The sequence below is a fragment of the Suricata suricatta genome, chromosome 8, assembly GCF_006229205.1.
Source record: "Suricata suricatta isolate VVHF042 chromosome 8, meerkat_22Aug2017_6uvM2_HiC, whole genome shotgun sequence".
Classification (NCBI taxonomy): domain Eukaryota; kingdom Metazoa; phylum Chordata; class Mammalia; order Carnivora; family Herpestidae; genus Suricata; species Suricata suricatta.
Genome location: NC_043707.1, coordinates 131,271,555 through 131,296,916, shown reverse-complemented (window position 1 = coordinate 131,296,916; position 25,362 = coordinate 131,271,555). Strand labels below are relative to the sequence as shown.

Genomic DNA, 25,362 nt, shown 5'->3' with positions numbered 1-25,362 from the left:
CCATCCGGCCTCACTAGCCGGTGTCCATCCTGTGCTCCCTTTTGAGTCATGTTTTGTCAAGACTGGGGGTGGGGGGTGTCCCTGTGGCACATTGAAGAATGGAATCCGGGAGGACGTACTGCAGGGGTAAGTCAGGTGACGCAGGGACCGGGGCCCACCACTCCGAGGCGTGGGCCCTGGGGCAGGCCCTTCGTCTCCTCTATAACAGGCATTGTCTGCACTCTGGGGGTGCTGGGAGGCCACACCGGACGGACGTGCGCCCGGTGTGCAGGGCTCCCCCATCCCTGGGGTGCTGAGCATGGCGCCTGGCCCTCCGGCTGCGGGTTGTTGAGGTCCCGCCATGCTAGGGACTGAGTAGGGCCTCCTGTGCACCAGGCCCCTGTGGCGTCAGCCTGCTATGTCTCAGCCCAAGGTAATTTTTCAATTAACTCGACCGGCTGGAGACCCCGGCGCCCTTGGAGTGTGGGAACCCATCCCAGGCCGGAAGGGCCCTCCCCTCTGCCCCTAAGCTTGCCCTGGCTGGGCGGGGGGAAGGGGGAGAAACTTGGCTTCCAGAGGGAGGATCCGATTTCACATTAGGACACCAGGATGTGATCCCAGTGCCCCCTCTGAAAAATCCCAGATGGCGCCTTTTGGAAGCCCCAGCCGGGCCCTCCCTCCGTGACCCCGGGCTCCAGGGACTCCCACGTGAGAGCCTCCAATGGCGGGCGCTTGTTACTGACTTTATTGCTAAACAGTTTGGAAAGGCCGCCCTCCCAGTTTTCATAAGTGAAACATTTAAAGCATGCAAAGCGTATTTTATTTCTTCTCGGAGCAGCTGCTCGGTTGGGCTGGAGAACAATCAGGCATGAGTTCCGCGGCGCGGCCCTGCTGCGCTCCCAGCTTCTCTGGCCTCCGGCCAGGGGCACCTGCACCAGGGGATGGGCAGGGGGGCCCGGGCCGCCCCTCCAACCCCCACCCCGCGGTGCTGGCCATCCTCTGCGATGGCCTCAGAGTGGCCTGCCAGGGTTGCTGAAGGCTGGCGCGGTGCTGGCCACCTTCTTGGAGCTTTTGTCCATTACTCCTAGGAGGTCAGAGCAGCCCCAAGACATGGATACGGACATCATCTCTGTTCCCCACAGGAGAGCTGAGAAGTGCCCTGCAGGGCGAACAGCTACCGAAAGGGCAGAGCTCCTCGAAACGGTCATGGCGAACATTTCGTGGGGGAGCACGCGAGAGGACGCAGAGGTCACGCCATCGCAGGAAACGCCCATTTCGTGGGCCTTCTGGACACCTTTAGACAGGGAGCCCTCCAGGATTGCCCTGTGTTGAAGGCCACAGTCTGGACTTGGTTTAAAAAAATTTTTTTTTTATGTTTTTCATTTATTTTTGAGAGACAGCATGAGCAGGGGAGGTTCAGAGAGAGAGGGAGATACAGAATCTGAGGCAGGCTCCAGGCTCTGAGCTGTCAGCACAGAGCCTGACTTGGGGCTGGAACTTACAAACTGTGAGATCAACTGACTGAGCCATTCAGGTGCCCCTGGACTTGGTTTAAATTCTGCTGAACGCCCGATCTATTTGCAATAGGGATCTGAAGAGGCAGGGATTTCTGGTCCTCCGCCCTCTCGTGGCGGTGGCGGCAGCAGTGGCGTTTAGCAGAGCCATGGGCCGCCCAGGTCAGTCGCCCACTTCTCTTCTCTGCCTAATTGTTTACATCTGCGGGGGCCTTTGGCTTGCTTTCCACATTTCGGTGCATTTAACCCCCGAGTCGATGCCCGAGACCGGCTGAGCAGAAAGAATGTTCCAGTTTCCAAGTCATGGCAGACAATGAGTGGCCTAGCAGTCAAGGTCGTGGATTCCAGACACCTTCTTCAGGCCTCAGTTTGACTGTGTATAAAATGGGGCTAGAAATGTTCTCCCCCCGGTCTCTGGAAGGAAGCTCTCCTGCCAGGAGGTGGGCCCCGGGGGCACCGGTTCCGCTCTCTGACCCGTGTCTCAGACACTCCATCCATGCCATGCACTCTGGCAATGGGCGGAGAAGGAAGCTGAGAGGCAGGTGTTTTGCTGCTGACTCAGATCGGGCGGGAAAGAAAGCAGGAGCAGGGCCGTCCCCTGCGGGGCCCAGGCCTCAGTCGAGCTGGTCCCTCCCAGTTTGCCAGGAGCTTTGTGCTCCTGCTTGGACGGGCTGTGTCTCGAGTTGGAGGGTGTAACCCATGTCACGCCCTTTCCTTTATTTTTGCTCTTCGTGTTTTAGTAATTTTTTTCCTGGGGGGTGGTGAAGGGGGTGGGGAGAGGGGAGAGTCACGCAGGGTGGGGAGGGGAGAGGGAAACAGGCCCTGCCACCTGGTGGCTGTTGTCATCTCCTGGATACATTCCTTTAGGTGCCAGGCCTTGGGGAAGAATGACGCAAGGATGGGGAGCCCAGACATTTTTTACGGAAGTTCGAAGAAAGGCACCATTCCTTCTCTATGCCCACATGTCAGGCTCCTTGACCTGGCATTAAGCTCAAGAAATATGCACAGCGTGGTATTTAGGGCGGGGAGCCTTGTCCACCAGTCAAGAACATGAGCTTTGCAGTCAGACTTCTGAGTTGGGATCCAGCTGTGCGACCTGGATCAGCCCTGTGACTTTGACCAAGCCGGCTCACCTGTCCTGGTGCAAAGACGGGAGCACAGTAGCCCTGGCCCCACAGGCTTGGTGGGAGAATTTGGTGGCCTCAGTGGCAGACACACACTCTGTGCTGAGGGGAGCTGGGACCCTCAGGCAAAGGAAGGGGACCCAGTGGCTGTGGGGTTGGTGCTCACGGACCCTCCAGGTGAGAAAAAAGGAGAAAAGCTGATTTGGGCAGGAAGGCCTGGAAAAAGCCTTGAGGCAGAACTTGAAAAATGTGTGCCTTCCAAGGTTCAGCCAGAGAGACTGCTCACTGCAAAGGTAAGCCAGGTTTGAAGTACTGTAGGCGCTCACTGGTTTTGTGCGGACGAATTGCCCATCCAGGTGTTTGAAACAGAGTGACAGCTTGGCGTGCTTCGCATTCCGCAGGTGGCCTCTAAGTTTGTGGGGACACTGAGTGCCCAGAAAGCGATCTCTGACTAAAACAGTTTATCAGAATTTTTTCTAATTATGAGAGCTTAGAAAGCACAGCTCAAACTGGCCAAAGAGTGGGTTTGCTCACGTCCAGGAGTATATTCCGGCTTCAGGTGTGGCGTGGTCTAGGGCACGGGTATTATCTGAATCCAGTCTGTGTCTTGTTGGCGCCGCCACAAGGCTGCCAGCATCTCAAGGCTCCATCCTCATGCAGGTCATTGAAGAGGGATGCGTGGTCCAGACACTGACTTTGATTGGACTGGCTTGGGTCATGTGCCCCTCCTCCTGAGCCAATCACAGTGGCCGGGATGATTCAGTGCTCTGATTGGCCAGACTGGGTCACATTTGCATCCCCGCTGGCCAGGAACCACTGGCCCTGCGGCTGGCTCCGCAAAGGGAAATCGAAGAGCGAAGAGCTGTGTTGAAAAGATGGGGTGTGGGGGGCATAGTTATATCAGCGGACGGAAATGTCTGCGGCCCAGTCCAGGAGGGGATCACGAGGAACCTGGAAACGGCGGGATGAGTCTGTATTCCGGAAGAAGCCGTAACTTTGTGGCTCAGCTTGGCAAGTGTGCTAAGGTTCCTTCTGGTAACAAGAGGGTATCCCCGGGCAGCCGCCGTCAGCCCACCCGAGGCAGTGGACTGGCCCCAGCTTTGCGGCTTCTAATCCCCGGCGGAAAGTGTGCTCGGTGAGGGCTAGAGCAGGCGCCGGCCCGCGCTGACCAGAGGCTGCCTCTTTCTTCTCCCACCTCAGCCGCCCACAAACAGATAGAGAGCAGCAGGCTCCTGAAAGCCACCAGGGAGACCCAGGCACTGGGCTTTGGGACTGAGCAGAGCACTCATGGCTGCCACAGCCCATCGGGGACTTGGCCACCCAGGTGACAGGAGGATGCCGGCCTCTCCCACTCCCAGCCAGATGGTGTATTTGGAGGTTTACATCCCTCCTGGAGCTAGAATCCGTGCTGAGTGATGTTTGCAGATCCTGGAGAGCCACGGGGCTCGTACCGGCTGTCAGTGTGATGGCAGCCTCAGGCCACCGGCCGAGAAAGGCCACCAGGGATGTCTTTCCTGGGAGGCAGGACCTCACGTGGTGTATGGTAGGGATCAGACCAGGCATCCCGCAGGGGACAAGTCCTACAGCCCTGATCCTTAGGCATGCTTCTCCCTGAGCACTAGGCAGCTGAGTGCCCGAGATCACTGATCCCTCGGTGTCCCCGGCATGTCTCTGCTTCAGAGGCCGTGACGGTCGGTCCTCCAGGGCAGGAACCTGGTCTCCCTCACTGGTGCCTGGCACACAGTCCGTGCTGAGTCTGAGTCTGTGATTGGGCAGGGGTGACAAGAGGCTGCAGACCCCCCCCCCCCCGTCCCTGGAGAGAATTGGCTCTCCGGGGTGGGAATGACAGACCCGTAGGCAGCAAGATCTCGCAGGAGGATTAGCCTGGCAATCAGGGGCCCGAGGAGTTTACGGGCTGGCAGGTGCACTGAACAGCCTCCACGAGAAGGACTAAACAGTGCCTGAAGGAAAAACAATCGCTGTGAAATATGAGAAAAAGACGAAAGTTGTATCACCTGGGTACCGGGGTCCCCCCCCCCCCCATGTACGGTAAGGGTTACCAGGTGGCTCTCAGGCCTGGGAGCAGCCTGGGGTGTAATAAATGCTGTTGAGAAGTGAGTGGCCAGGCGATAGTTAAGAATCTCCTTGTGTTTGGCAAGTGCTGTCTTGAATCCTGGTCACCCCACAAGGCTTTAAGTGTCAGGTTCATATGACAGGAGCCCAGAGAACGTGGAAATCCCCAGCAGACCATAGTCCCAGCTCTCACCTGCCTACTGCGCGGCCGGTTTCTGGTCCTAGCAGGCCTGTCTCCACGAGCAACGGGGACTGACGCAGGGGAGGAGGGTCTGCATGACGAATGGGGACAGAACTGGGCCAGGAGGGCTGCTTACAGCTCCTAACGCGGGGGCCAGGCAGGAGGGGAGCTGGGCTGGGCCTGAAGGGGCCAGCGAAGCTGAAGGAAATGACCCTAAGGCTTGCTTTACTGGTCCCGGAGGTCCAGGGTGGCCCTCGGAGGCGTGTCCCCGAGGCTGTTCTTCCAGGCTCCTGCTCTTCCAAGATGGCCCTCTCCAAAGGCAGACTGTCACGTTCGAGACCCGCCTGGCTGGGCTTCCCTGCGGCGCCCCAGTCGTTTAGAGAGCTTTGGGGCTGCGTCTGAATCCGAAGGCCACTTTGCTGCTGCTGTTGCTGTTGTCACTGCCGCCACCCTGCTGCCTCGCGCTGTCCAAATCCGGCGCTCCCGGCCTCACTCTAAAGTTGGGTCAGCGTAACCAAGACACAGAGGCTCTGTGACCTTGGGCCTTTCAGATGCGGACCAGTTGCACACAGTGGTGACTGTGCAGGAGGACTTGAGGGCCCGGTGCCCAACCACAGGCCCCTTGAGGAAGCATGAGGCTGTGCCATCCTCGGGGTGGGCGGGGGAGGCAGCTTGCAGTCTGTGCCCCCAGAGGCAGGGCTACACAGGCTGAGGCTCTGCAGCCAGACCCCTGGATTTAACTGCGTATTCTATCTGTGCCTCATTTTCTGTAAAATGGGTCTATCCCCGATGGTCATTGTGAGGATTGAGAATGGATATGGGGACTCAGCCCTCCTGGGGGGCGCGAGCTGCTCAAAGAGGTCATCACCACGATGATGATCATGAATGCATTCAAGAACAGAGGAAATAGATCAGCGCACTGAGCGTGCCTCTTCCTTACCAAGTGCTTCCCCTCTCCCGCCTACCTCTGCCTTCCCAGGATTCCCTTCTGCTACTGGCTCCCGGCTTCTTGGGACGCGTTAATGCACTTGGTCCTACTATTACTATTTAGCCTTGGGGCCTGAGAGCCCCTTTCCCCGGACGAATCATTATACCTCAGTCTTCATGTTTAAATCCTCTAACGGCAATTTTGTTGCTAGTTTTTAGAACAAGCCCAACCATAACAGGAAGAGTGGAAGGAGGGGCACCCAGGTGGCTCAGTCGGTTAAGTGGCCGACTTCAGCTCAGGTCATGATCTCGAGGTCTGTGAGTTCGAGCCCCGCATTGGGCTCTGCTGACAGCTCAGAGCCTGGAGCCTGTCTTTGGATGCTGTGTCTCCCTCTCCCTCTGTGCCTTCTTCTCTTGTGCTCTGTCTCTGTCTCTCAAAAATAAATAAACATTAAAAAATATTAAAAGAAAAGAGTAGCAGGGATGAAACATTCACGACCTTACAGGCACTGCTGGCCACGTGGCTTCAGAGCCCTGACCTGGGCTTGACCCCACGGCCCCCCAGTGCCTCAGATCCTCCAGTGGGGTCACCACAGCCCGGTGCGGGGCGCTACAAGGAACCAGTGAGGTGAAGCCTGTAATCTGGCATGTGGCGTCCAGTGCACAAGCCAGTGCTCGGAAACGGTCAGCGCCGTCGGCCACTGTCCCTCTGAGCAGGGGTATTTGGACCGAAGGGAACGGCGGTGTCCTTCCTTACATTGTGTGTCAGTTGGAAGTGACCTCCAGTAGGCCAGGGGCAGTGGGGGACCGTTCTCCAGGCATTTGACTTCTCCCACAGGGTATGTGCAGCTCAAGGGAACACCCCAGCCTTTCCCGGGATGCAGGCCTCGCGTCAGAAAAGAGCAGTCTGCTGTGAAACCTTCTAGATTGGCAGGGGTTGGACCTCAGCTTCCCTCCACTGAGGCCTGATGGAGGGCATGGGACTGGCGGGCTCTGTACCCAGATTTGAGGGGAGGGACTCTCAAAATTAGTGTTTAGTGGAAAATCTAAAATATGTTACTGCTGTATTTGGATTTTTTTCCCTGAGATGCAATCGACACACCGTGAAATGCACAAGTGTTAAGTGTGCAGTTGGAGCTCGGTGAGTTTTGACAGGCGTGTGCTTGGCTGTTTGTCAGGGTGTCCACCCGATGCCGCCAGGGAGGGCCCCTTCTGGGCTGGACGCATGCACGCAGCCCGGCCTCCGCCCAGAGCCCCTGCCCTCTTCGGCCTTCCCTGACCCCCAGACCCGGGACTCGGCCTTCTGTGCCGTCTACTCCACCCTCCCGGGAAGGGGGACCCACGGGTCAGGGCTCTGCAGTGACTCAGGTCAAGGCCTTCCTTCGGGACATCAGGGAAGTTTGCCCTCTTCTAGAAGAATGATCATGACGAGCTATATATGACCCCCATTAGAACCTTCCGGAATGTTTCCACTGAGCTGATTGCTTTGTTTAATGTTTACCACAGGCCTGGGACACTGGTCTTGGCTCCAATTTCAGATTAAGCTCAGAAGTCACTTATTCAAAGGTCACACAGCTAGGTAGTGGGGAAGCCAGGACTGAGCCCGGGCTGGCCGACCCCAGACCTGCCCGTCCCGCCTCTCCCTCGGCACTGTGCTTGGCACCTCTCTGCTGAGAGCCCAGCACCGGGCCAGGGGCTGGATGCAGGTGCGAGCAGAACAGAGCCCCTGCCCTTGTGGAAACGGCCAGGCCAGAGTCACCTGGGGACTGTCCCCCTGGTGTAGGGCATGAGCACCGTGCATGGAGTGGCTGGGTCACTGCAACCCAGTCCACTGTGGAAAATACAGACAAGTTCGTAGCCTGCTGGGGGGCACATCTGCCCCACTGTCATCCACCAAGGCCAGTCTGCTTGGGCCCTGGCCCCACAGTCTCTGTCACCCACAGACCTGGCCGCCCTGTCCCGCAAGGTGACACAGTGCAGGAGTTAAAACTGTGTGGGCTGGAGCTAAACCACCCAGCTCGAGCCTTGGCTCTGTGCAGCCCTGACCAGATCACCTGACTCCTGGGCCTCAACTTCCCCATCTGAAAAATGGGGTGATGATAATGGGCCCACCTTCGCCGGGTTTTGTGGGGAGTACACTAGTTGGGGCACGTTAAGTATACAACCCCAGAGCCTGGAGCACGTCGTGTGTGCACAGGGAGTGCCGGGAAGGAAATAATTGTTGCTGGGATACACGGTAATTATAATATTATTTAGACCTTTGACTCGAGATGGCTGGGCTTGTAAATGTGCCGCTCACCCGGAGAACTTTCGGGTGCTCGGTCCCCCATGGCCCTGTTCAGGCGGTTCTCCGATGCACCCTCCACTCACAGAAAGTCTCTTTCTTCTCTCCTTCCCCTCCCACCCCTGGCCCTCTGAGCTCACAAAACTTAAGCCAGGAAGAGGCTTCTGGCACCTGGGGGCTCATCCCCACGGCCAGGAGCCACCACCTCCCTTCTGCAGCTGAGTTGATGCCCCCACATCCCACCCGCCCCGTCCGCACTCCTTACTTGCCACACCTGAGCTGCCCACAGGCACAGCCGAGGCCCTGAGCAGCTGCCTGCACTCAGCCAGCCTGTAGCATGGGTGGTTCCACAGTGGTGTGGTTCTGGGGCTAAGTCAGCAGGGAAATCAGAGGCTCTGCACCAGGCAGCCCTGTCTCGGTGATGCTGTTCCAGGTCCCGATGCAGGGGCAGGGCTGAGTTGTACTGCTGTCCAGGCCCCATGGTCTCCCCGCCACTACCCCTTGGTGTGCTTATTGCCTCCTTGTTACAAAGTAGCTGCTGCAGCTCCAGCTACAAGTCCACATTCCAGGCAGGAAAGCAGAGAAGGGGCAAAGTTTTTTTAAGTTATTTATTTTTGAGAGAGTGAGAGCAGGGAGGGGCTGAGAAAAAGGGAGAGAGAGAATCCTAAGCAGGCTCTATACTGTCAGCACAGAGCCCAATTCGGGGCTCAAACTCATGAATCGTGAGATTATGGCCTGAGCCGAAATCAAGAGTCTCACACTTAACTGACTGAGCCACCCAGACGCCCCAAAGTCCTCTTTCTCTTAAAGGACAGTCGTCCTCAGGGGCTTTCTCCAGGCTGGGTCACGTGGACCATCCTAGCTGCAAGGAAGGCTGAGAAGTGGCTTTTTTTTTTTTTTTTTAAACTCCTGGCACTCACTGCTCTTGACAACAAAAGGTGTGATGCCAGACAGAGAAGGGCAGGTCCGCCCTGGCTCCATTTGCCTCCTCTGAGTGGGAATGCCCCACCTCCAACCCAGGGCAGCGTCCCCTGGGGCAGGAAAGCTGCAGTCTCCCAGACAGCACTTACTTCCGGGGACCTCTGCTCAGTCTGCAGCATTCCTGGCCCCAGCCCTTTTCACCAAGGTCCTAGGGCACTGGGGTTGCCCAGCATGGGCAGAAGGGTACACAGCGATCTTTCCTTTTTCTGCTCGTGGGCAAGGGCCAGGATGGTTTCTCCACAAGGGGTGGCTCCTTCCTTAGCTCCCCGGCCACTGGCTCCTTCTGTCCGTGAGTCTGTGGGGCCGGGCTGGGCTGCACCAGATGCTTCATAAACACTGCGTTCTTCTCCTCTTTTCTTTCTCTGTCTTGTACTCTGTAGGTCAGCGCCGAGGAAGAGCACCGTGTGCAGGAGAGTGGTCTCTGCGTGCACTGGCCAGTCCTGGGGCCACCAGCTATGCACATGCGCTCGAAACGTGGCCAGTGTAACTGAGGAACTGAATTAATTCGTTTTGGTTAATTTACACTTCAGTAGCTGCGTGTGACTAGCCTTACTGAGCAGCACGAGGGCTGTAATCTAGCGTAGGGACCCCTGATCCTGCCAAGGGAAGACATGCATCATCAGTGGCATTCATCTAGATTGAGGAAGAGTGGGCACTGAGATTATGAAGGCCCAGAGAGGGACAGTAACTTGCCCAGGGTCACACAGCATTAGAGAGCAGCTACCCTGAGGCAGAAAAGCCAGATCTTCCAACTCAAGCCCCTCCGCGGTTTCTGCGGGATGTGGTCCGTTCTTCTGCACAGAAGGGAGGCGGAGTGGTGGGATGGAAGCACGCACATGTAAGCACGTTACATATGTGTCTCCTTTATTCCCACCACCCCCATTTTACAAGCGACGCATCTGAGGGCCAGAGAGGGGAAGTGCCTGCCCACAGTCCCAGAGGCCCCCCCTTGGGCTGCGGTCCTGTTCCACTCTCTGTGATCGCAGCCTCAGAGTTGCCCCCAGTCTCTGCCTCTGCGAGGATCCAGGGTGTGCGTGATCTGGGTTTACACCCCCAGCCAGGGCACAGGTGCAGGTCGTAAGCTTGGGCCGGCCTCTCTCCTCCCATAAAGTTGTTTTTCCAGCCTGGTCTCCTAAGACTTGGCTCAGGGAGGGCCCCGCCCTCCTGTTGCTTCCGGTCCTGGCCAGGGGCGGGGCCTGGCCAGGGGCGGGGCCTGGTTGTCAGGTACACCTGTTAGCCAAGAAGGGCGCCCCTGGCATCTTGCTCTCTGCTCCCGTCTAAGTGCAGGCTGCAGAGACGTCTGTGCCTGACCTTTCTTTGCCTTCCCCCCCCTCCCTCCTCTGGGGTGCTCTGGCAAAGCCCTTGATCAGTATTGCCTCGTTTCATGGTGCCGGAATCCCCGTGGGAGGGGAGTACAGGTTGCTGGGTGAAACAGCACGCCCGTGAAATTTGAATTTCAGATAAGCAGTGAATACACTTTAGTATAACTATGTCCCATGTAATACTGAGGACAGGCTCATCCTAAAAAATATTTGTTTATCCACAATGCTAAGAGAACTGTGTGTCTGGGGGGTGATGTTTGTTTCGTTTTGCTTTGTTTTGTTTTTCTAGGTGGCGTTAGGTAGCGCATGTGATTCCTGAGACCCAGAGAAATGATGGGTGTCGCCCAAGGCCCCAGCAAGGTCCTGGTCAGGACTGGATTTGAAGCCAGGGTTTGTCTGCCATCTGGGCAGACACGGTGGACAGAATGTAGGTAGACAGCGAGTCTACACAGTGGCTACTTCAGTGCGGTCGAAGGAAGCCCGGAAGTCACATCCCAGAGCAAAGAAACAGACAAACTTGTCTTCCATCTGAATGTACGTGAGGACTCAGCTGTCACTCATTCCTTATTGTGAAGTAGGCTTCTGGTGACGGTTGAGTGGGGACAGGCCCTGGCAGGCTGGGCAGTTGGGAAGAATCGATGAAAGAGAGTGGATCAGTCTGTCGCGGCTCCTCACAAAGCACAATGGACCGAGTGGCTTACAAACAGCAGACGTGTCCCTCATAGTTCTGCAGGGGCTGGAAGCCTGTGATCCGGGCCCTGGCAGACTCCGTGTCTGGCGAGGACCCTCTTCCAGGTTTAGCTCTCTGGTTTGCTGTGTCTTCATGTGGTAGAAGGGATAAGGGAGCTCCCATTCATGAGGGCTCTATCCGCATGACCTACTCACTTCCCAAAGGCTCTACCTGCAAATACCGTCACACATTAGGGTTCAACATATGAACTTGCGGGGGGACACAAACATTCAGTCTATGGCAGGGAGCAAGAATGAAAATTCTAGAGTCTTGAGAACTGCTAGAGATGGGTCATAGAGGAGTGGTCAGGGTTAAGACCTTTTATAATCTGACCCTGGCATACCTCTCCAGGCCTCCTCCTGCTCTTTCTCACCTTGTACCCATTTACTCCCTCCACCCATCCTTCCAGGGGCCTCTGGCTTTCCAGCCTCCGAGGCTTCGCTCACGCGCTCCCCTCTGCTTACCAGCCCTCACGTCTTCCAAGGCCCATTTCGGTGTCCTTGTGCCCCAAGCACAAGCAGCTCGCTCTTTGTGTTATGCCTACCTGTGTGTGCAGCTTCCATTTGCCAGAGACTTCTGGAGGCCAAGGGTGTCCCCTTCTCTTTCCTGGACACCCTGCACTGGGCCTGCAGTGTAGACAGCCTGCAAATATTGGGCTGGAGCGAGGGGAGGGGAGGGGGCGCCCCCAGCAAACCTCCTGCTTTGCGGTTTTGCTGAGAGACTTGGCCCCCAGCCTGTGCCCCAGCCAGCCGACGGCGGAGTAGCTGGGCGCTCCCTCGCAGCCGGCCTGACTTCGCGGAGTGTGGGTTCGGGGTCCGGCACGTGGTCACGGTGGGGTCTGAGAGTGCCAGCCCGAGGACGGGACCTGTCTGTGACGTTCACCCAAGGATCCCCAAGTGCTGGAGTGGTGTCTGCCACGGGGCAAGTGCCCTTGAACTCTTGGTGGCTGGACAGACGGGCCGAGGGAGTCAGGTCGACGGTCAGTGTATCTGTCACCACACACTGTTCGGGGCACCGCAGACCCCGTGGCAAGTGGGACAGAGCGGCGTGACCAGGCCCACCCGTGGGGAGGCACACCCGTGGGGCGCGTGGACAGTAAACAAGTGCCCCCCTCCCCCACTGACACGGGTTTCGCTCAGGTTATCGGAGGTGCTGCAGGTTGGACAGTAGGTGGGAGCTGCTTTGGGTCTCTTGAGGTGACGGCGGGCTGGGACCCAATGACAGGAGGGGACCCTGTGAAGAGGGGAGGACGCTCTCTTGGTGGCCCTGAGGCGGGATGAGTCTATATCTTCATTTTTTTAAAGTTTATTTGTTTTGAGAGAGAGAATGGGGAGGCAATGAGAGAGAGAGAGAGAGGGAGAGAGAATCCCAAGCAGGCTCCTCACTGTGAGCACAGAGCCCAACGCAGGGCTTGAACCCACGAACCGCGAGATCATGACCTGAGCTGAAGTCGGACGCTTAACCGACTGAGCCCCCCGGGTACCCCAAGATGCGGCTGTGTCTCCGGGGCTGAGGGGCAGCCTGGGGGAGGTCAGAGAGGGCCGCCGAGGCCGCTGCCTGGTGGGACCGTGGCCCGAGAGGGTTTTCAGCAAGGAGCGAGGGCCTGTGCTCTGCATTTCAGGGGGGCCCTCAGGCTTCTGTGGGCAGATGGGAGGTGAAGGAGCAGGGGGGACAGGGGCAGCGCCCCTCACACACGTGCGAAGAGGGGGACGAGGGCCAGGCCAGAGTCAAAGCCGCCTTTTCACAAAGCCTCTGGTGGTGGGGGGACCAAGTTCTTGAGGCCTTAGCTCTGCCTCCCTCAGCCTGCCCTGTGCCCCGGACCTGGCTCTGCCCTGCTGGCCTCGAGCCCAGGACGCCCGAGGGGTGTGGGTCGTAGTGTTTCAGAACGCCAGGCACCGATGGAGGCTGGGGCATCTGGGGGCATGATGGCCACCACCTCCCAGTGATGAGCGCTTCCTGTGCCCATTGAGCACGCGCCGGACCAGGCCCGTGGGAGGGGGCACCTGCCGTGTCACGACCCGATGCGGGTGAGCCCCACGTGGGGGCATCTGAGGCTCCAGGGGAAAGGGACTCGCTCATGGCCACATGCCTGTCGGCGAGGGGGCCAAACCAGAGACCCAGTGACCCTAGAGAGCTGTGCCACGGCCGTGACCCTCCCAGGCAAGGACCACACCCCTGCTCGGTGGCAGCGTGAGATGTGGTGGAGAGTCTCTGAGGAGGTGGTGTGGGGTGAAGGCCAGGGTCACGGTGAGGAAGCAGCCGCAGCAGGAACAAGGAGAGAATGGTGTCCCAGGTGGAGGCCACTGCAGAAAGGCCCGGAAGCGGGTGAGAGCTTGGCCTGCTGCGGGGAGAGGGACCGGTGTGGGGGGGGGGGGCACTAGGACTGTGTTGTCAAGGGCCAGCTTCGGTGAAGAACTCAGAACCCCTTTGGGGCGCCAGGGGGCCCAATTGAGCATCTAACTTCGGCCCAGGTCACGATCTCACAGTTCGTGGGTTCGAGCCCCACGTCAGGCTCTCTGCTGACAGTGCAGACCCCACTTCAGATCCTCTGTCCCCCTCTCTTTCTGCCCCTCTGCCTCCAAACGAAATAAACATTAAAATAAATAGTTTTTAAATCTCCTTTTACCCATGGGGTGGGCATCCTGACCACGGGTCTTGCTCTCTTTCTCTTTTTTTTTTTTTTTTATTTACGTCCAAGTTAGCATATAGTGCAACGATGGTGTCACGAGTGAATTCCTTAACACCTTCACCCATTTAGCCCATCCCTCCTCCCACAGCCCCTCCAGCAACCCTCTGTTCTCCATGTTTAAGGGTCTCTTACGTTTTTGTCCCCCTCCCTGTTGGTATATTATGTTTGCTTCCCTTCCCTTATCTTCATCTGTTTTGTATTTTATGTGTTTTTGGTTTTTTTTTTTTGAGAGAGACAGCGTGAGCAGGGGAGGGTCAGAGAGAGAGGGAGACACAGAATCTGGAGCAGGCTCCAGGCTCCGAGCTGTCAGCACAGAGCCCGACACACCTCGCTGGGTTCCGAACACCACGTGTCTCACGGGTCGTGTTGAGCGTGCCTCCAGGGGACTGCTTCATGCACATCACATTGGCAGCTCCGGCTTTGGAGTCGGCCACATCTGGTTCAGATCCCAGCTCTGCTATCTGCTCACTTGATGACCTTGCGGAGTCACTTCATCTTTCCGAGCCTCGACTTCCTAATCTGTGAAATGGGGGCAGGGGGATGCTGGTAGCCGCCTCGGCAGGTTTTTGTAGGATTAAATGAGATAGAGCATCTAAAGCTCAACTCGGCAGCTGCAGGCTCGTGGCCAGAATCCTGCCCCGTCGACTCCGCGTCCTCACGTTTGTCCCTGCCCTTTGGAGGGGAGATGACGTCGGCCACTGGAGTGGACACTCGGTGCAGCGACAGCACTAACACAGCCCTAGAGACCGTGGTGGAGGCCGAGGGGGGCTCCCACCAGGCCTGCTCTGCAGACGGAGGTGGGGCGCAGGACTGGGGCGAGGGCTCTGGGAATAAAGTTAGTGGCTTTGGGGTTTTCCTTCCCAGTATGTAACATAGGAAAGGCCTTGAACGCAGAGCAAATGTGGAAAGCTGAAGCACCTTGGAACCGTCCCCAGAAAGAGCGAGCAAGCATGAGCCAGTCCCTGCCCTCTAACCGTGTGCCCTTCTCCCCTAGTGGTCCTGCGGGAAGAAGTGTCCCGGCTCCAGGAGGAGGTCCACCTTCTCCGCCAGATGAAGGAGATGTTGACAAAGGACCTGGAGGAGTCACAGGGCGGCAAGTCCTCCGAGGTCCTGTCTGCCACTGAGCTCAGGGTCCAGCTGGCCCAGAAGGAACAGGAGCTCGCCCGAGCCAAAGAAGCCTTGCAGGGTAAGTGACCCGTCGGTGACCGTTCCCTCCCTTCCCTTGGGCCCGAGGAGCCAGGGTCCTGCCTCTGCAGGGGGGAGGGGCACGGACGCGGGGGTCTCCCAGCGCCTAGACCCCCAGCTGAGGCTGCCCTGTTCCTGTGTCGATAGAACTCTGCCTGTCGCAGTGCTGGAGCCCGTGTCCCTCCCTCCTCCAGGTGACCACCCCGTGCCCTGCACAGGGGCCACCTAGCCGTGTCTCCCTCCAAGGCACGAATGGCAGGTGCGCATCTCTGCTAAATTGGGGTGCCGGCTCCGCAGCGGGCTCTCTTTCCCAGCGTTCTTGGGGCCCTTAAGCACCTTGCATCACGGGACGGTGTGGATGTGCTGAGTTCTCTGCCGGAGGGAGCGTCCATCTGCCCCAGTTCACTCGCGTTTGCTGCGGTGATGTCGCGGAGGGCTTGTGGGTGGCCTGGAGGAGCGCCCCCCCCCCCCCCGCCAAGACGTCCAGCGTTCTGTCCGAGGAGACGGGGGAGGAGGTGGGAGAGAATGTGGTGGCCACGTGGCCAGCAAGAAGCCGCTTCGGGGACCAGTGGTCCCACGTGTGTGGCCCGCTCCCCTTACAGCTGGCCTGGGACACTCGATGACACACCCACCTCTCCTGGGGGCCCCCTGCCCACACTCTTCTGGGCTGGGGAGGGGTCTCTAAGGGCTATTCGAGAAAGGTTGAGAGTCATCCTCTAACAGTGCTTGGAGAACTTGGACACATCTCACCAGCGTGAGAAAATAGCCTTTAGGTTCCCTGGATTCTAGGGAGGCCTCCGTGCTGTCTTTGATTCCCTGGGCGGGGGAGGGGGGGAAGGGAAGTAAAACTTGGCAACCTGCTTCCTACGTACCATTTTACTAGAATGATAAATACTCTGAAAACTTAATTTTTGGAGCCCGAGCAGCTTTATTACTTAGGTTGATTTCAGGCTGCTATGGCGAAGACCTTCCAAAACAGAGTGGCTTAAAGAATTTGTCTCCACCTTTCGTAACCGTCAAGAGGAGCATCTCAGGCTGCCGGGTGTCTGCTCCCCCTCGGCCTGGGGGCAGGCCTGGGGAAAGAGCCCACGTCGAGGGCCAGACCTTCCCTTTGGCAAGAGCTTGGTGACACAGCCATGCCCGCCTTCAGGAAGAGCTGGGAAATGTGGTGTCCAGCTGGGTGGCCTGGTCCCCCTACTGGGCTAACTGGGAGGGAAGCGGGGACGGGGAAGGTGGGTGTTGCAGGACAGTAAGTCGGCTCTCTCTCGGCGGGCTCCCTGCCCGAAGCTGGCATGTGAGCAGGAGAACATCTGCACGCTGGCCAAGCAGGCTGTGTCCGGCACCCCTGACGTCCCCCGGGAAGTCTGGAGGATCCTCTTTGAGGGCGTACGGCCCCGGTGCATTCTTCTCAGCAGTACGTGTTACTCATAAAGCCAGGGACACCCTTGCCTGTTGGGGTCTTGTTTCCAGCGGGGCCGCTCGGTGTCCGGACGGTGTCTTCAGGCCAGAGAGGGCTGGGAGCGCCTGCTGTGGGCCAGCTGATGCAGGCCAATCGGGAAGTCATTGTGCCGAGCACGGACACGTTAGCCCTCTGTGCAGCCACCCGGGAGTCTAGGCAGGTGTGTGCGAGCTTCCCAGCTTCCAGGGGTTTCCCAACATCCCCTCCTTTCTCAGGACGGAGATGCGAGTCACGGGAGTGTCCCTGCAGAAGTGCCTCAGGGCCCAGGGCTGTGCGTGCTGCTGTCCTTTGGTCTCCCCGAGTGTCATGACCCTGTGCAGAGTTGGGATGACCTTGGATGCAGTCCCCACCACCTTTGCCAGTATTTGTTCCGGGGACGGGGAAGCCTAGCTTCCACGTCCTTGACCAGGGAAAGAATTCTCACCCATATTTGCCTTTCTGGACCCGTCTGGGGGGTGCAGGTGGGGGGAGGGGGTAAAACCTCTCTAAGCTGTTTCTCAGTCCAAAGGAAGGGGCAGGGGGCTAAGCATTTACCCAACCATTCCCCAGCTCATGGGCCAGACAGCCTCCCCTCTCCAGACCTCCGCTTCCTGGTCTGAGGAAGGTGGCGACGTGTGTGAGAGAGAGAGAGCTGCCTGTCATGATGTGCATCCTTGGGACGCCTGGGTGGCTCAGCAGGTCAGGCCTCCAACTTCAGCTCAGGTCACGATCTCGCAGTTCATGAGTTCGAGCCCCGCATCGGCCTCTCTGCTGTCAGCTAGGAGCCTGCTTCAGGCCCTCTGTCTCCCTCTCTCTGCCCCTCCCCTGCTTGTTCTCTCTCTCTCTCTCTCTCTCTCTCTCTCTCTCTCTCTCTCTCTCTCTCTCTCTCTCTCTCTCTCTCTCTCTCTCTCTCTCTCAAAAATAAACATTAAAATAAATAAATAGAAGACGTGTGTCCTCCCCCCTTCGACCCACAGGGCACAGAGCTGTATAGGCGTATCTTCCTAACCCCTGTGCGGTAACGTGTCTTCTCCGTCAGCAAAAGTCACCCGCGGGCGCAGAGACCCACCGAGGGGCCGCTGTAAACACCAGTCTCATCTACAGGACTTGCCAGTATCCATAACAGGAGAGCCTTATCACGCACCTGCTGTGTGCTAGCACTGGGCCTGCCCCTCCCCCCAGCCCTGCCCTCCCCGGAGGTACTAACCCCCTTTCACAGCTGGAGACCCCTGCATGAGGTTCAGGGCCTCTGAGGAACTTGGTCAAGGTTACCGAGCTCATGGCACGCAGGGTCAGAAACTTCTTCCACTGCACGAACACACCTCTTCTTTTCACTGGGGAATTCAGTCCGGATGGACCAGGGAGACGGCCGTAGCTCAGTTATGGGGACAGCAGGCCCTGGAGTCCCATCTGGGCTTGAATCCTGGCTCTACTGCTTCCGAGCTGCATGATCTGGGGCAAATTCCTTAACCTCTCTGAGCTGTCCAGTTCTCTTGCTGAGGGTAACAAAAACAAAGCTGTTTCTCTTAGAATCAGGGCCAGTAATAGTAGGTCCTTCAGAGGAAGAGGACAAGATCACTTGTCATCAGGATTAAATGAGATATAACCAGTGCCTAGTACTATTACTGCAAATACTTCGTGATTACCGGATGAGAGGGGGCTTGACACACCTCCTCAGATCTGCCTGAAGATGGGGGACCCCCGATTCCCTCTAGGGGTGGCCCAGACCTTAGACCCCCTGAGCCCATCCAAGCCCAAGGTGGTTCCCAAACGCCGTGGGCCCCGCCAGCCGGCCCGAGCATCCTGCCTGGCATCCTACAAAGTCATAAATAAGATGCTTCCTCCCCCACAGCACGTGGTGAGCAAATTGCAGACAGATGTGGGCAGAAGGAGGCTGGGGCATGAAAAGGGATTTATGTGCCCGTAATGAGGAGAATGAGAATAAATGTGCAAAGCAAGTAAGCCGCAGATGTTGGGTGACACTTGGTAACAGCCGGCGTCCCTGCAGTGGGAAAACAGAAAGCCCCCAAGGACCGCCACCCCGGCAGCTCCCTACCTGCCCGCCCCCGCCTCTGCTCTGGGGTCGGAGGAGACCAGACTTTCCCGGAACGCGAGACAGTGAGGAACTGGAGCAAATGCCAGAAACATCAGCCCACGGTTCCAAAGCAGAAGCGAGGAGAAGACTCCGGTTTGGGGAGAACAGGGTTGAGAAGATGCCGCGGCTCCTTTGCGGATGAGTCTGGAACGCCAGGTTAGGAGTTCGGTCTCGCCCTGAGTGTGAAGGCAGGAGTTGAGAATGATAGTTCAGAAAAGAACAGTGGTATTCTGTGTTTCAGCATAACCGGGTCGTCCAGCCCTACGGTGCAGTGAGCTTGTGGCCCGCGGGGCCCCTTGGGGTGTCTGTCAAGGTCCTCAGCTCCCCCCCCAGTTCCGCTGATCCCCCTGAGAATCACAGCACTACAGCACCATGACCATGAAACTTTGCATCTGCCCTTTTTTAATGGCGTGTTGAGCATTTTCTCACAATAAATACTCGTTGAAAGCGTAATTTTTAATGACTACATAAGGTTCTAGCAAATGGAGGCCCCATAATTTAGCCACTTCCTGATTATTGGACACATAAGTTGTTTCCACTTCTTTCTTTTTTGGTTTTGCCGTTATATACTGCCACACTAAAGATTTGGGTTTGTAAATCTGTTTATTTTCTTAAGACAACATTTATCAAACTTCCTGGTCTCCAGACCACTTTACACTCTAGAAAATTGAGGACCCAAAGAGCTCTTTTTTTTTTAGTTGTTTATTTTCTTTTTTTTTTGTAATGTGTATTTATTTTTGAGAGAGAGAGACACACAGCATGAATAGGGGAGGGGCAGAGAGAGAAGGAGACACAGAATCTGAAGCAGGCTCCAGGCTCTGAGCTGTCAGCACAGAGTCTAATGCGGGGCGCGAACCCACGAACCGTCAGATCATGACCTTGAGCTAAAGTCAATGCTTAACCAACTGAGCCACCCAGGCACCCCAAAAGAGCTCTTATTTATGTGAGAAATTAAAGCTGAGAACCTGTTTAAGTCTTCAGTAATTTATTTTTAAACAACAGCAGTAAAAACCATTACATGTTAACATAAATTAAAAAATTTTAATGAAAAATAACTATATTTTCCCAAAGAAAACTGTTTGAGAAGAGCAGCATTGTTTCACATTTTTGCAAAAACATTTTAACATCTGACTGTACAGAAGACTGCTAAATTCTCGTACCTGCTTCTTCAGTCAGACTACTGTGTGTCACGTCCCGCCCCGGGGCCGGGCGGGGCGGTAAATCCTTGCGGGGTCGTTCCTGAGGGAGGGAGAGAGAGTAGGGCAGGAAGGGGAGCACAGAGAGTGAGGCAAGACCAGCGTTTTCTGATCAAGCCTCCTTTATTCTTCACACACTCTTCACACACTCTTTCACAGAAAAGAAAGCCCACACCTATTAGGGTTTAGGGCGAGAAACTGACAGGGTTGGTTGCTAGGAAATAGGGTCAAGCTAGGGTAAAGAAGGAAACAAACTAAAGTTTTTAGCACAGCACGTTGAAGGGCCGATGCCACCCTGCTTGTAGGCGATTGATCTTTGTTTTTCTGGCTTCTCCTGACAGGCAGTGGCGCTCCCCTGCCTATTTTTGCAACTCCCCTCGGGGAGTGACATTACCGGCTACTAAATGACCAAGCAGCTGAATTTTTGCAGCTTCCCACAACTGTGATTTTGTCGTTTGAGTTGAAAATCTGGCATCAAACGGATAATGTTGGAAAAGGAAGGAGGGTACTAATTGCCTCATGAGGTAATTGTAGGTATTACTAAGTTTGTTGGCATATGAAAACTCACCGAATGGTAGTTTCCGAGAGATAGGCTGCTGTGTGCGATTATCCAGTGAGGGTTTTGTGCTCTGTTGGAGTGAACATAGCCATTGGTCTCATCTGCTCTTTGAAGGGATACTGCACCACACTTGAATTTTTAGCATCTACCATTGATCACTTTTTAAAAAATAAATGTTTATTCATTTTTGAGAGAGAAAGAGGGTGAGCAATGTAGTGGCAGAGAGAGAGGGGGACGGAGGATCTGAAGTGGGCTCACTGACAGCAGGGAGCCTGATGTGGGGCTTGAACTCATGAACTGTGAGATCATGAGTTGAGTTGAAATTGGACGCTCCACCCACTGAGCCACGCAGGCGCCCCTACCGGTGATCACTTGAGTGATGTATCACCTGAGCGAGCACATAATCCCAATGACAACATGCTTCTTCATCCGTCATCAAAAAGTCACATTTGTTAACGTCACCACCCATCTCATCAGAAAAGTCTTTAAGTCTTGAGAAGCTGTTGGCATGTGGCACATCGCGTCTGCTGAAATTCTTACTTTTGTTCGAAAGCTCAAGTTTTGTCATCAGCCAATGTGGTCAGTTGTTGTCTCCTTAGAAGGAATAGGCTCGCTTAGTTCAGTTGTGGACTTAGCAGTCTGCCAAGTACCTTGGTTAATACAGTGGTCATGTGTTCTGACAAGTGCTTGTGGTGTTCCACAGAAAAAGTGGCTAGTTTAGCTTGCAACTCAAATGGTCTTGCAAATATCTTTCCTCAAGACAGCCTTTGTTCTTCAGGATGCAGCAAAGAGCTTTCAACGTACTTCCATTTTTTTTTTTTTTAAAGGATATGTACTCAGGGAACAAGCTTTAATAAAATTAATAATTTTTACTGCTTTATCAAGGACATTCTAAAGTAAAACTGCCCCCCCTTTGTTTTTGTTTTTGTTTTTGTTTTCAAGAATGAGTGCTTGGTGTCAGGAGCCCAACAACTACTAATGTGGTTTGATGCCTCTGCCATGATTTCTACTAAGATGGTCAGCGTTCTGCCAGCATTGCTTTCATGCCAGCCGTGCAGATACACAGCAGAAAAGGCAAATGGCATCATAGTATTATGGAAATAGCTTTCCTCGTGGATCTCCTGAAATGATAGTGCTGGTGGCGACGGCTAGCATTTCTGAGCATCTTTTCTAAGCTCCCTACCGTGGAACTTTAGCTCATTTAATCTTGACAGCAAGCCCAGGAGGGGCTCTGTGAGTGTGCCAGGAGTGTGCGCAGGCTCTGGGTAGAGGCAGGTTTGGGCTTCAGCAGGGTGGACTTCCACCCTTAGGGGATGCTGGCAGGGACAGGGAGGGTGACAGGGAGGTATTCATGCAAGGGAAGCAGCTTGAGCAGAAGCCGGAGGACCAGTCTGTGTCCAGGTGGGGAGGGAAGCCCCGTGTCAAGGCTTTGCAGGAGGGAGGGGGTGAGAGATGATCGTGGAGAGCCTCAGGGGACACGCTCAGAAGTTAGGGGACCAGGGAGGTTTGGGGCAGGAGACAGTATCAGAAGTGGGGTGTCCTAGCAGGTCCCCGAGTCCCTTTCCCACCCTTTGCAATCTCCTCCCTCCCTCCCTCCTTCTCTCTCTCCCCCTCCCTTTCTCTCTCTCCCCCACCCCCTCCCTCAGAGGTGAGGACATCCATGTGACTATGTACATATGACTCCTGGGTCACCTCCTTTCTCTCCTCCAAACCCTGGTACAGGCTCTGCTTCCTCCAGAAACCTCTTGGACCCTACCTGTCTGGTAGTTCAGGGCCCATGGTTGTCAGGATCACGCCCCCACCCCACCCCAAAATGTTTGCATCCCAATTCATAGAACCTGTGAATATGTTGAGTTATGCAGCAAAGGGGAATCAAGGTTATTACTTTGATGTCCTTGAGGAGGTGGTGGGGGAGTGGTTTCTCCAGTGAGCCCAGTGCCATCCCAAGGGTCTTTCAAAATGGAAGAGGGGAGGGGCTCAGAGTCCAGGGAGGACGTGTGATGACAGAACAGAGACTCAGTGTGAGGATTTCAGCCCACATTGCTGGCTTTGCGGACAGAGGCAGGGCCCACGAGCCTGGGAACCGGGGCGCCCCTAGAGGCTGGACAAGGCCAGGACACAGACTGTCCCCAGGAGCCTCCAGAAGAAAGTTTCCTGGATTTAACCCCCGGCCCCACCAGACCCAGTTCAGATTTCCAGTTTCAAGAACTAGAAGACAAATTTATATGGCTTTAAGCTACTAAACGTGCAGTAGTTTGTCAGAGCAGGAGGAGGAAGCCGGAAGGGCCTCTCCGCCCAGAGGCTGAGCCCTCTCAGGACTTGGCACGCAGCGAGGGACGTCGGTTTCCTGTCTGGCTCGCACCTGCCAGGCCCCTGCCGGGCCCAGCGCCCAGCGCGGAGCTGGCCTCCTTAGCCCAACAAAGCAGGTGATCGTCGAGCCAGGAGAAGAAATGATGCCTGAGCTGCTTCTCTTTCACAGAATGAGACCTGTTGGGGGGACTTTTTCCCTCCCTCAGAATGAGTCACCCGCCCTGGGCCAAGCTCTTAGAAGGAACCGAGCCTATTTAATTTAGTTATTCAACAAACTGAAGACGTCCCCACATGAGGACCGGTGCTGACGGCTCAGAGCTCGGCGTCAATCAGACCCAGGCTCTGCCCCGAACCAGTGACGTGCCTAGAACCCACAACACACTCCGTGCGGCTTAGTTGGATAATGTTTTTCTTTTAACGCCGCCAGACCTGCAGGTCAGCATCTGTGCACAGATGCTCCTGCTTCGGAGCGTTCTAGTGTCCAGAGACCGTCTTAGACCTTGGGCAGGAGGGGACATCGGTGCCCTTTACAGTCCCTGTCGGTGTGGCCATGCCCTGGCTGCCTTTGCAAATTAACCAGGCCTGCAGACTGTGGGGTGGAGGGTGGCCCGCGTGGCTGTCGAATAGAACGATGTGTCATCGATGCCAGGATGGCGCTGCCCGCCTGCTTCCTCACACACGCGTCCTGGTCTCCCCAGCGCCGTGGGGGTCAGAACAGCAGCCTGATGTTTCCTGCTTCCCTTCCCACACGCACACTCCATTCTCTGTTTCATTCCTTCCATCCGAGGCACGTTCATCCTCTGGGCAGCTCGTCACCCTGGACTGAATGTGTGCGTTCCTCTTCCGGAAGGCGTGTGCACAAACCCACCACGTCTCTTAGGCCCCAGATCCAGCCTGCTGGCCCTTGGGGCTCCTGCATGGGGCCCACGTAGAGCCAGCGCCTCTGACCCACAGCCTGACGTGGAAGACTCTTAGCTGCTCAGCCTTAGAATTTAGCGGGAGTTTCCAGAGAGTTTTAACTCTACAGGCAAAATGTCTTCCTGATATACTACTGACCACTTTTTAAAAAAATTTTACGTAACGTATTTTATTAATTTATATTTAAGTTAGTTAGCATATAGGACAACAGTAATTTCAGGAGTAGATTCCTTAATGCCGCTTATCCATTTAGCTCATCCCTCTCCCCCACAGCCCCCCCAGTAACGCTCTGTCTGTTCTCTACATTTGAGGGTCTCTTATGTTTTGTCCCCCCCCTGTTTGTATATTATGTTTGCTTCCTTCCCTTATGTTCATGGGTTTTGTACGTTAAAGCCCTCATGTGCGTGAAGTCATATGATATTTATCTTTCTCTTGACTAGTTTCGCTTAGCATAATACCCTCTAGTTCCATCCACATAGTTGCACGTGGCAAGATTTCATTCTTTTTGATTGCTGAGTAATACTCCATTGTAAATACATACCACATCTTCCGTATCCATTCATCTGTTGATGGACATTTAGGCTCTTTCCGTACTTTGGCTGTTGTCGATAGTGCTGCTATAAACATTGGGGTGCATGTGCCCCTTTGAAACAGCACACCTGTATCCCTTAGATACATACCTAGTAGTGCAATTGCTCGGTCATAGGGTAGTTCTGTTTTTAAGCTTGAGGAACCTCCATACTGTTTTCCAGAGCGGCTGCACCAGTGCAAATGGCTTCCTCTGTCTCCACATCCTCGGCACCATCTGTTGTTGCCTGAGTTGTGAATGTGAGCCATTCTGACGGGTGTGAGGGGGTGTCTCATTGTGGTTTTGATTTGTTTTCCCTGATGATGAGTGACAGTTGGCCATCTGGATGTCTTCTTTGGAGAAGTGTCTATGCATGTATTTTTCCCATTTCTTCACTGGATTATTTGGTTTTTGGGGTGTTGAGTTTGATAATTCTTTATAGATTTTGGATACTAACCCTTTATCTGATATGTCGTTTGCAAACATCTTCCCCATTCCGTTGGTTTCCTTTTAGTTTTGCTGATTGTTTCCTTCGCTGTGCAGACACTTTATTTTGATGAGGTCCCAGTAGTTTATCTTTGCTTTTGTTTCCCTTGCCTCTGGAGTAAGAGTAAGAAGTTGCTGCAGCCAACGTCAAGGAGGTTTCTGCCTGCTTTCTCCTTGAAGATTTTGATGGCTTCCTGTTTTACATTTAGGTCTTGCATCCGTTTTGAGTTTATTTTTGTGTATGTACTACCAAGCACTTTTAAATATTGTTAACAGATCCCCTGTGAAGGCACCTTAGGCTCCAGATTTGATCCGGTTGAAAATAATTTATGGTCCAGTGGAAGCAATGCCCAGAATCTTTGTTGTTCTCTTGCAGCCATTGGCTGGGCCGTGTGCCTCCAGGAGTTCTGCTGTTTCACAGTGGTGGCTGGATTTCCTAAAAAGGGCACAAGCCCAAATGCACAAGTCACTAAAAATTATGATAATAAATACGCATTAATAAATATAAATGTTTACTTACATAAATACTTAAATGTTTAAATAACAAATTTATTAAATAAATATTTGTTTACATAAATAAATATTCCCCTGTTTGAGACGTGCAGGATGTTGCAGAGTCCCTGCGTCCTCCTTGTCAGCATCTGAGACCACCTGGTGACAGTACACAGGTGCTTTACAAGCCACTTTATTTTTATTTATTTATTTTTTTAAATGTTTTATTTATTTTTGAGAAAGAGAGACAGAGCATGAACAGGGAAGGGCAGAGAGAGAGGGAGACACAGAATCGGAAGCAGGCTCCAGGC

At 55.1% G+C, this 25,362-nt stretch overlaps 1 protein-coding gene across 2 annotated transcripts in view; it reads left to right on the top strand.

The window, feature by feature from the left end:
* Positions 1-25,362, top strand: part of LOC115298829 (kazrin) — a 107,476-nt gene that overhangs the window by 15,514 nt on the left and 66,600 nt on the right. For both annotated transcript variants that reach the window (XM_029947972.1, XM_029947971.1), the window contains one exon: positions 14,799-14,990. In XM_029947972.1, coding sequence (XP_029803832.1) covers positions 14,855-14,990 — 136 coding nt within the window. In that variant the 5' untranslated portion in view covers positions 14,799-14,854. Of the gene's footprint in view, positions 1-14,798; positions 14,991-25,362 lie in introns of those variants that run through there.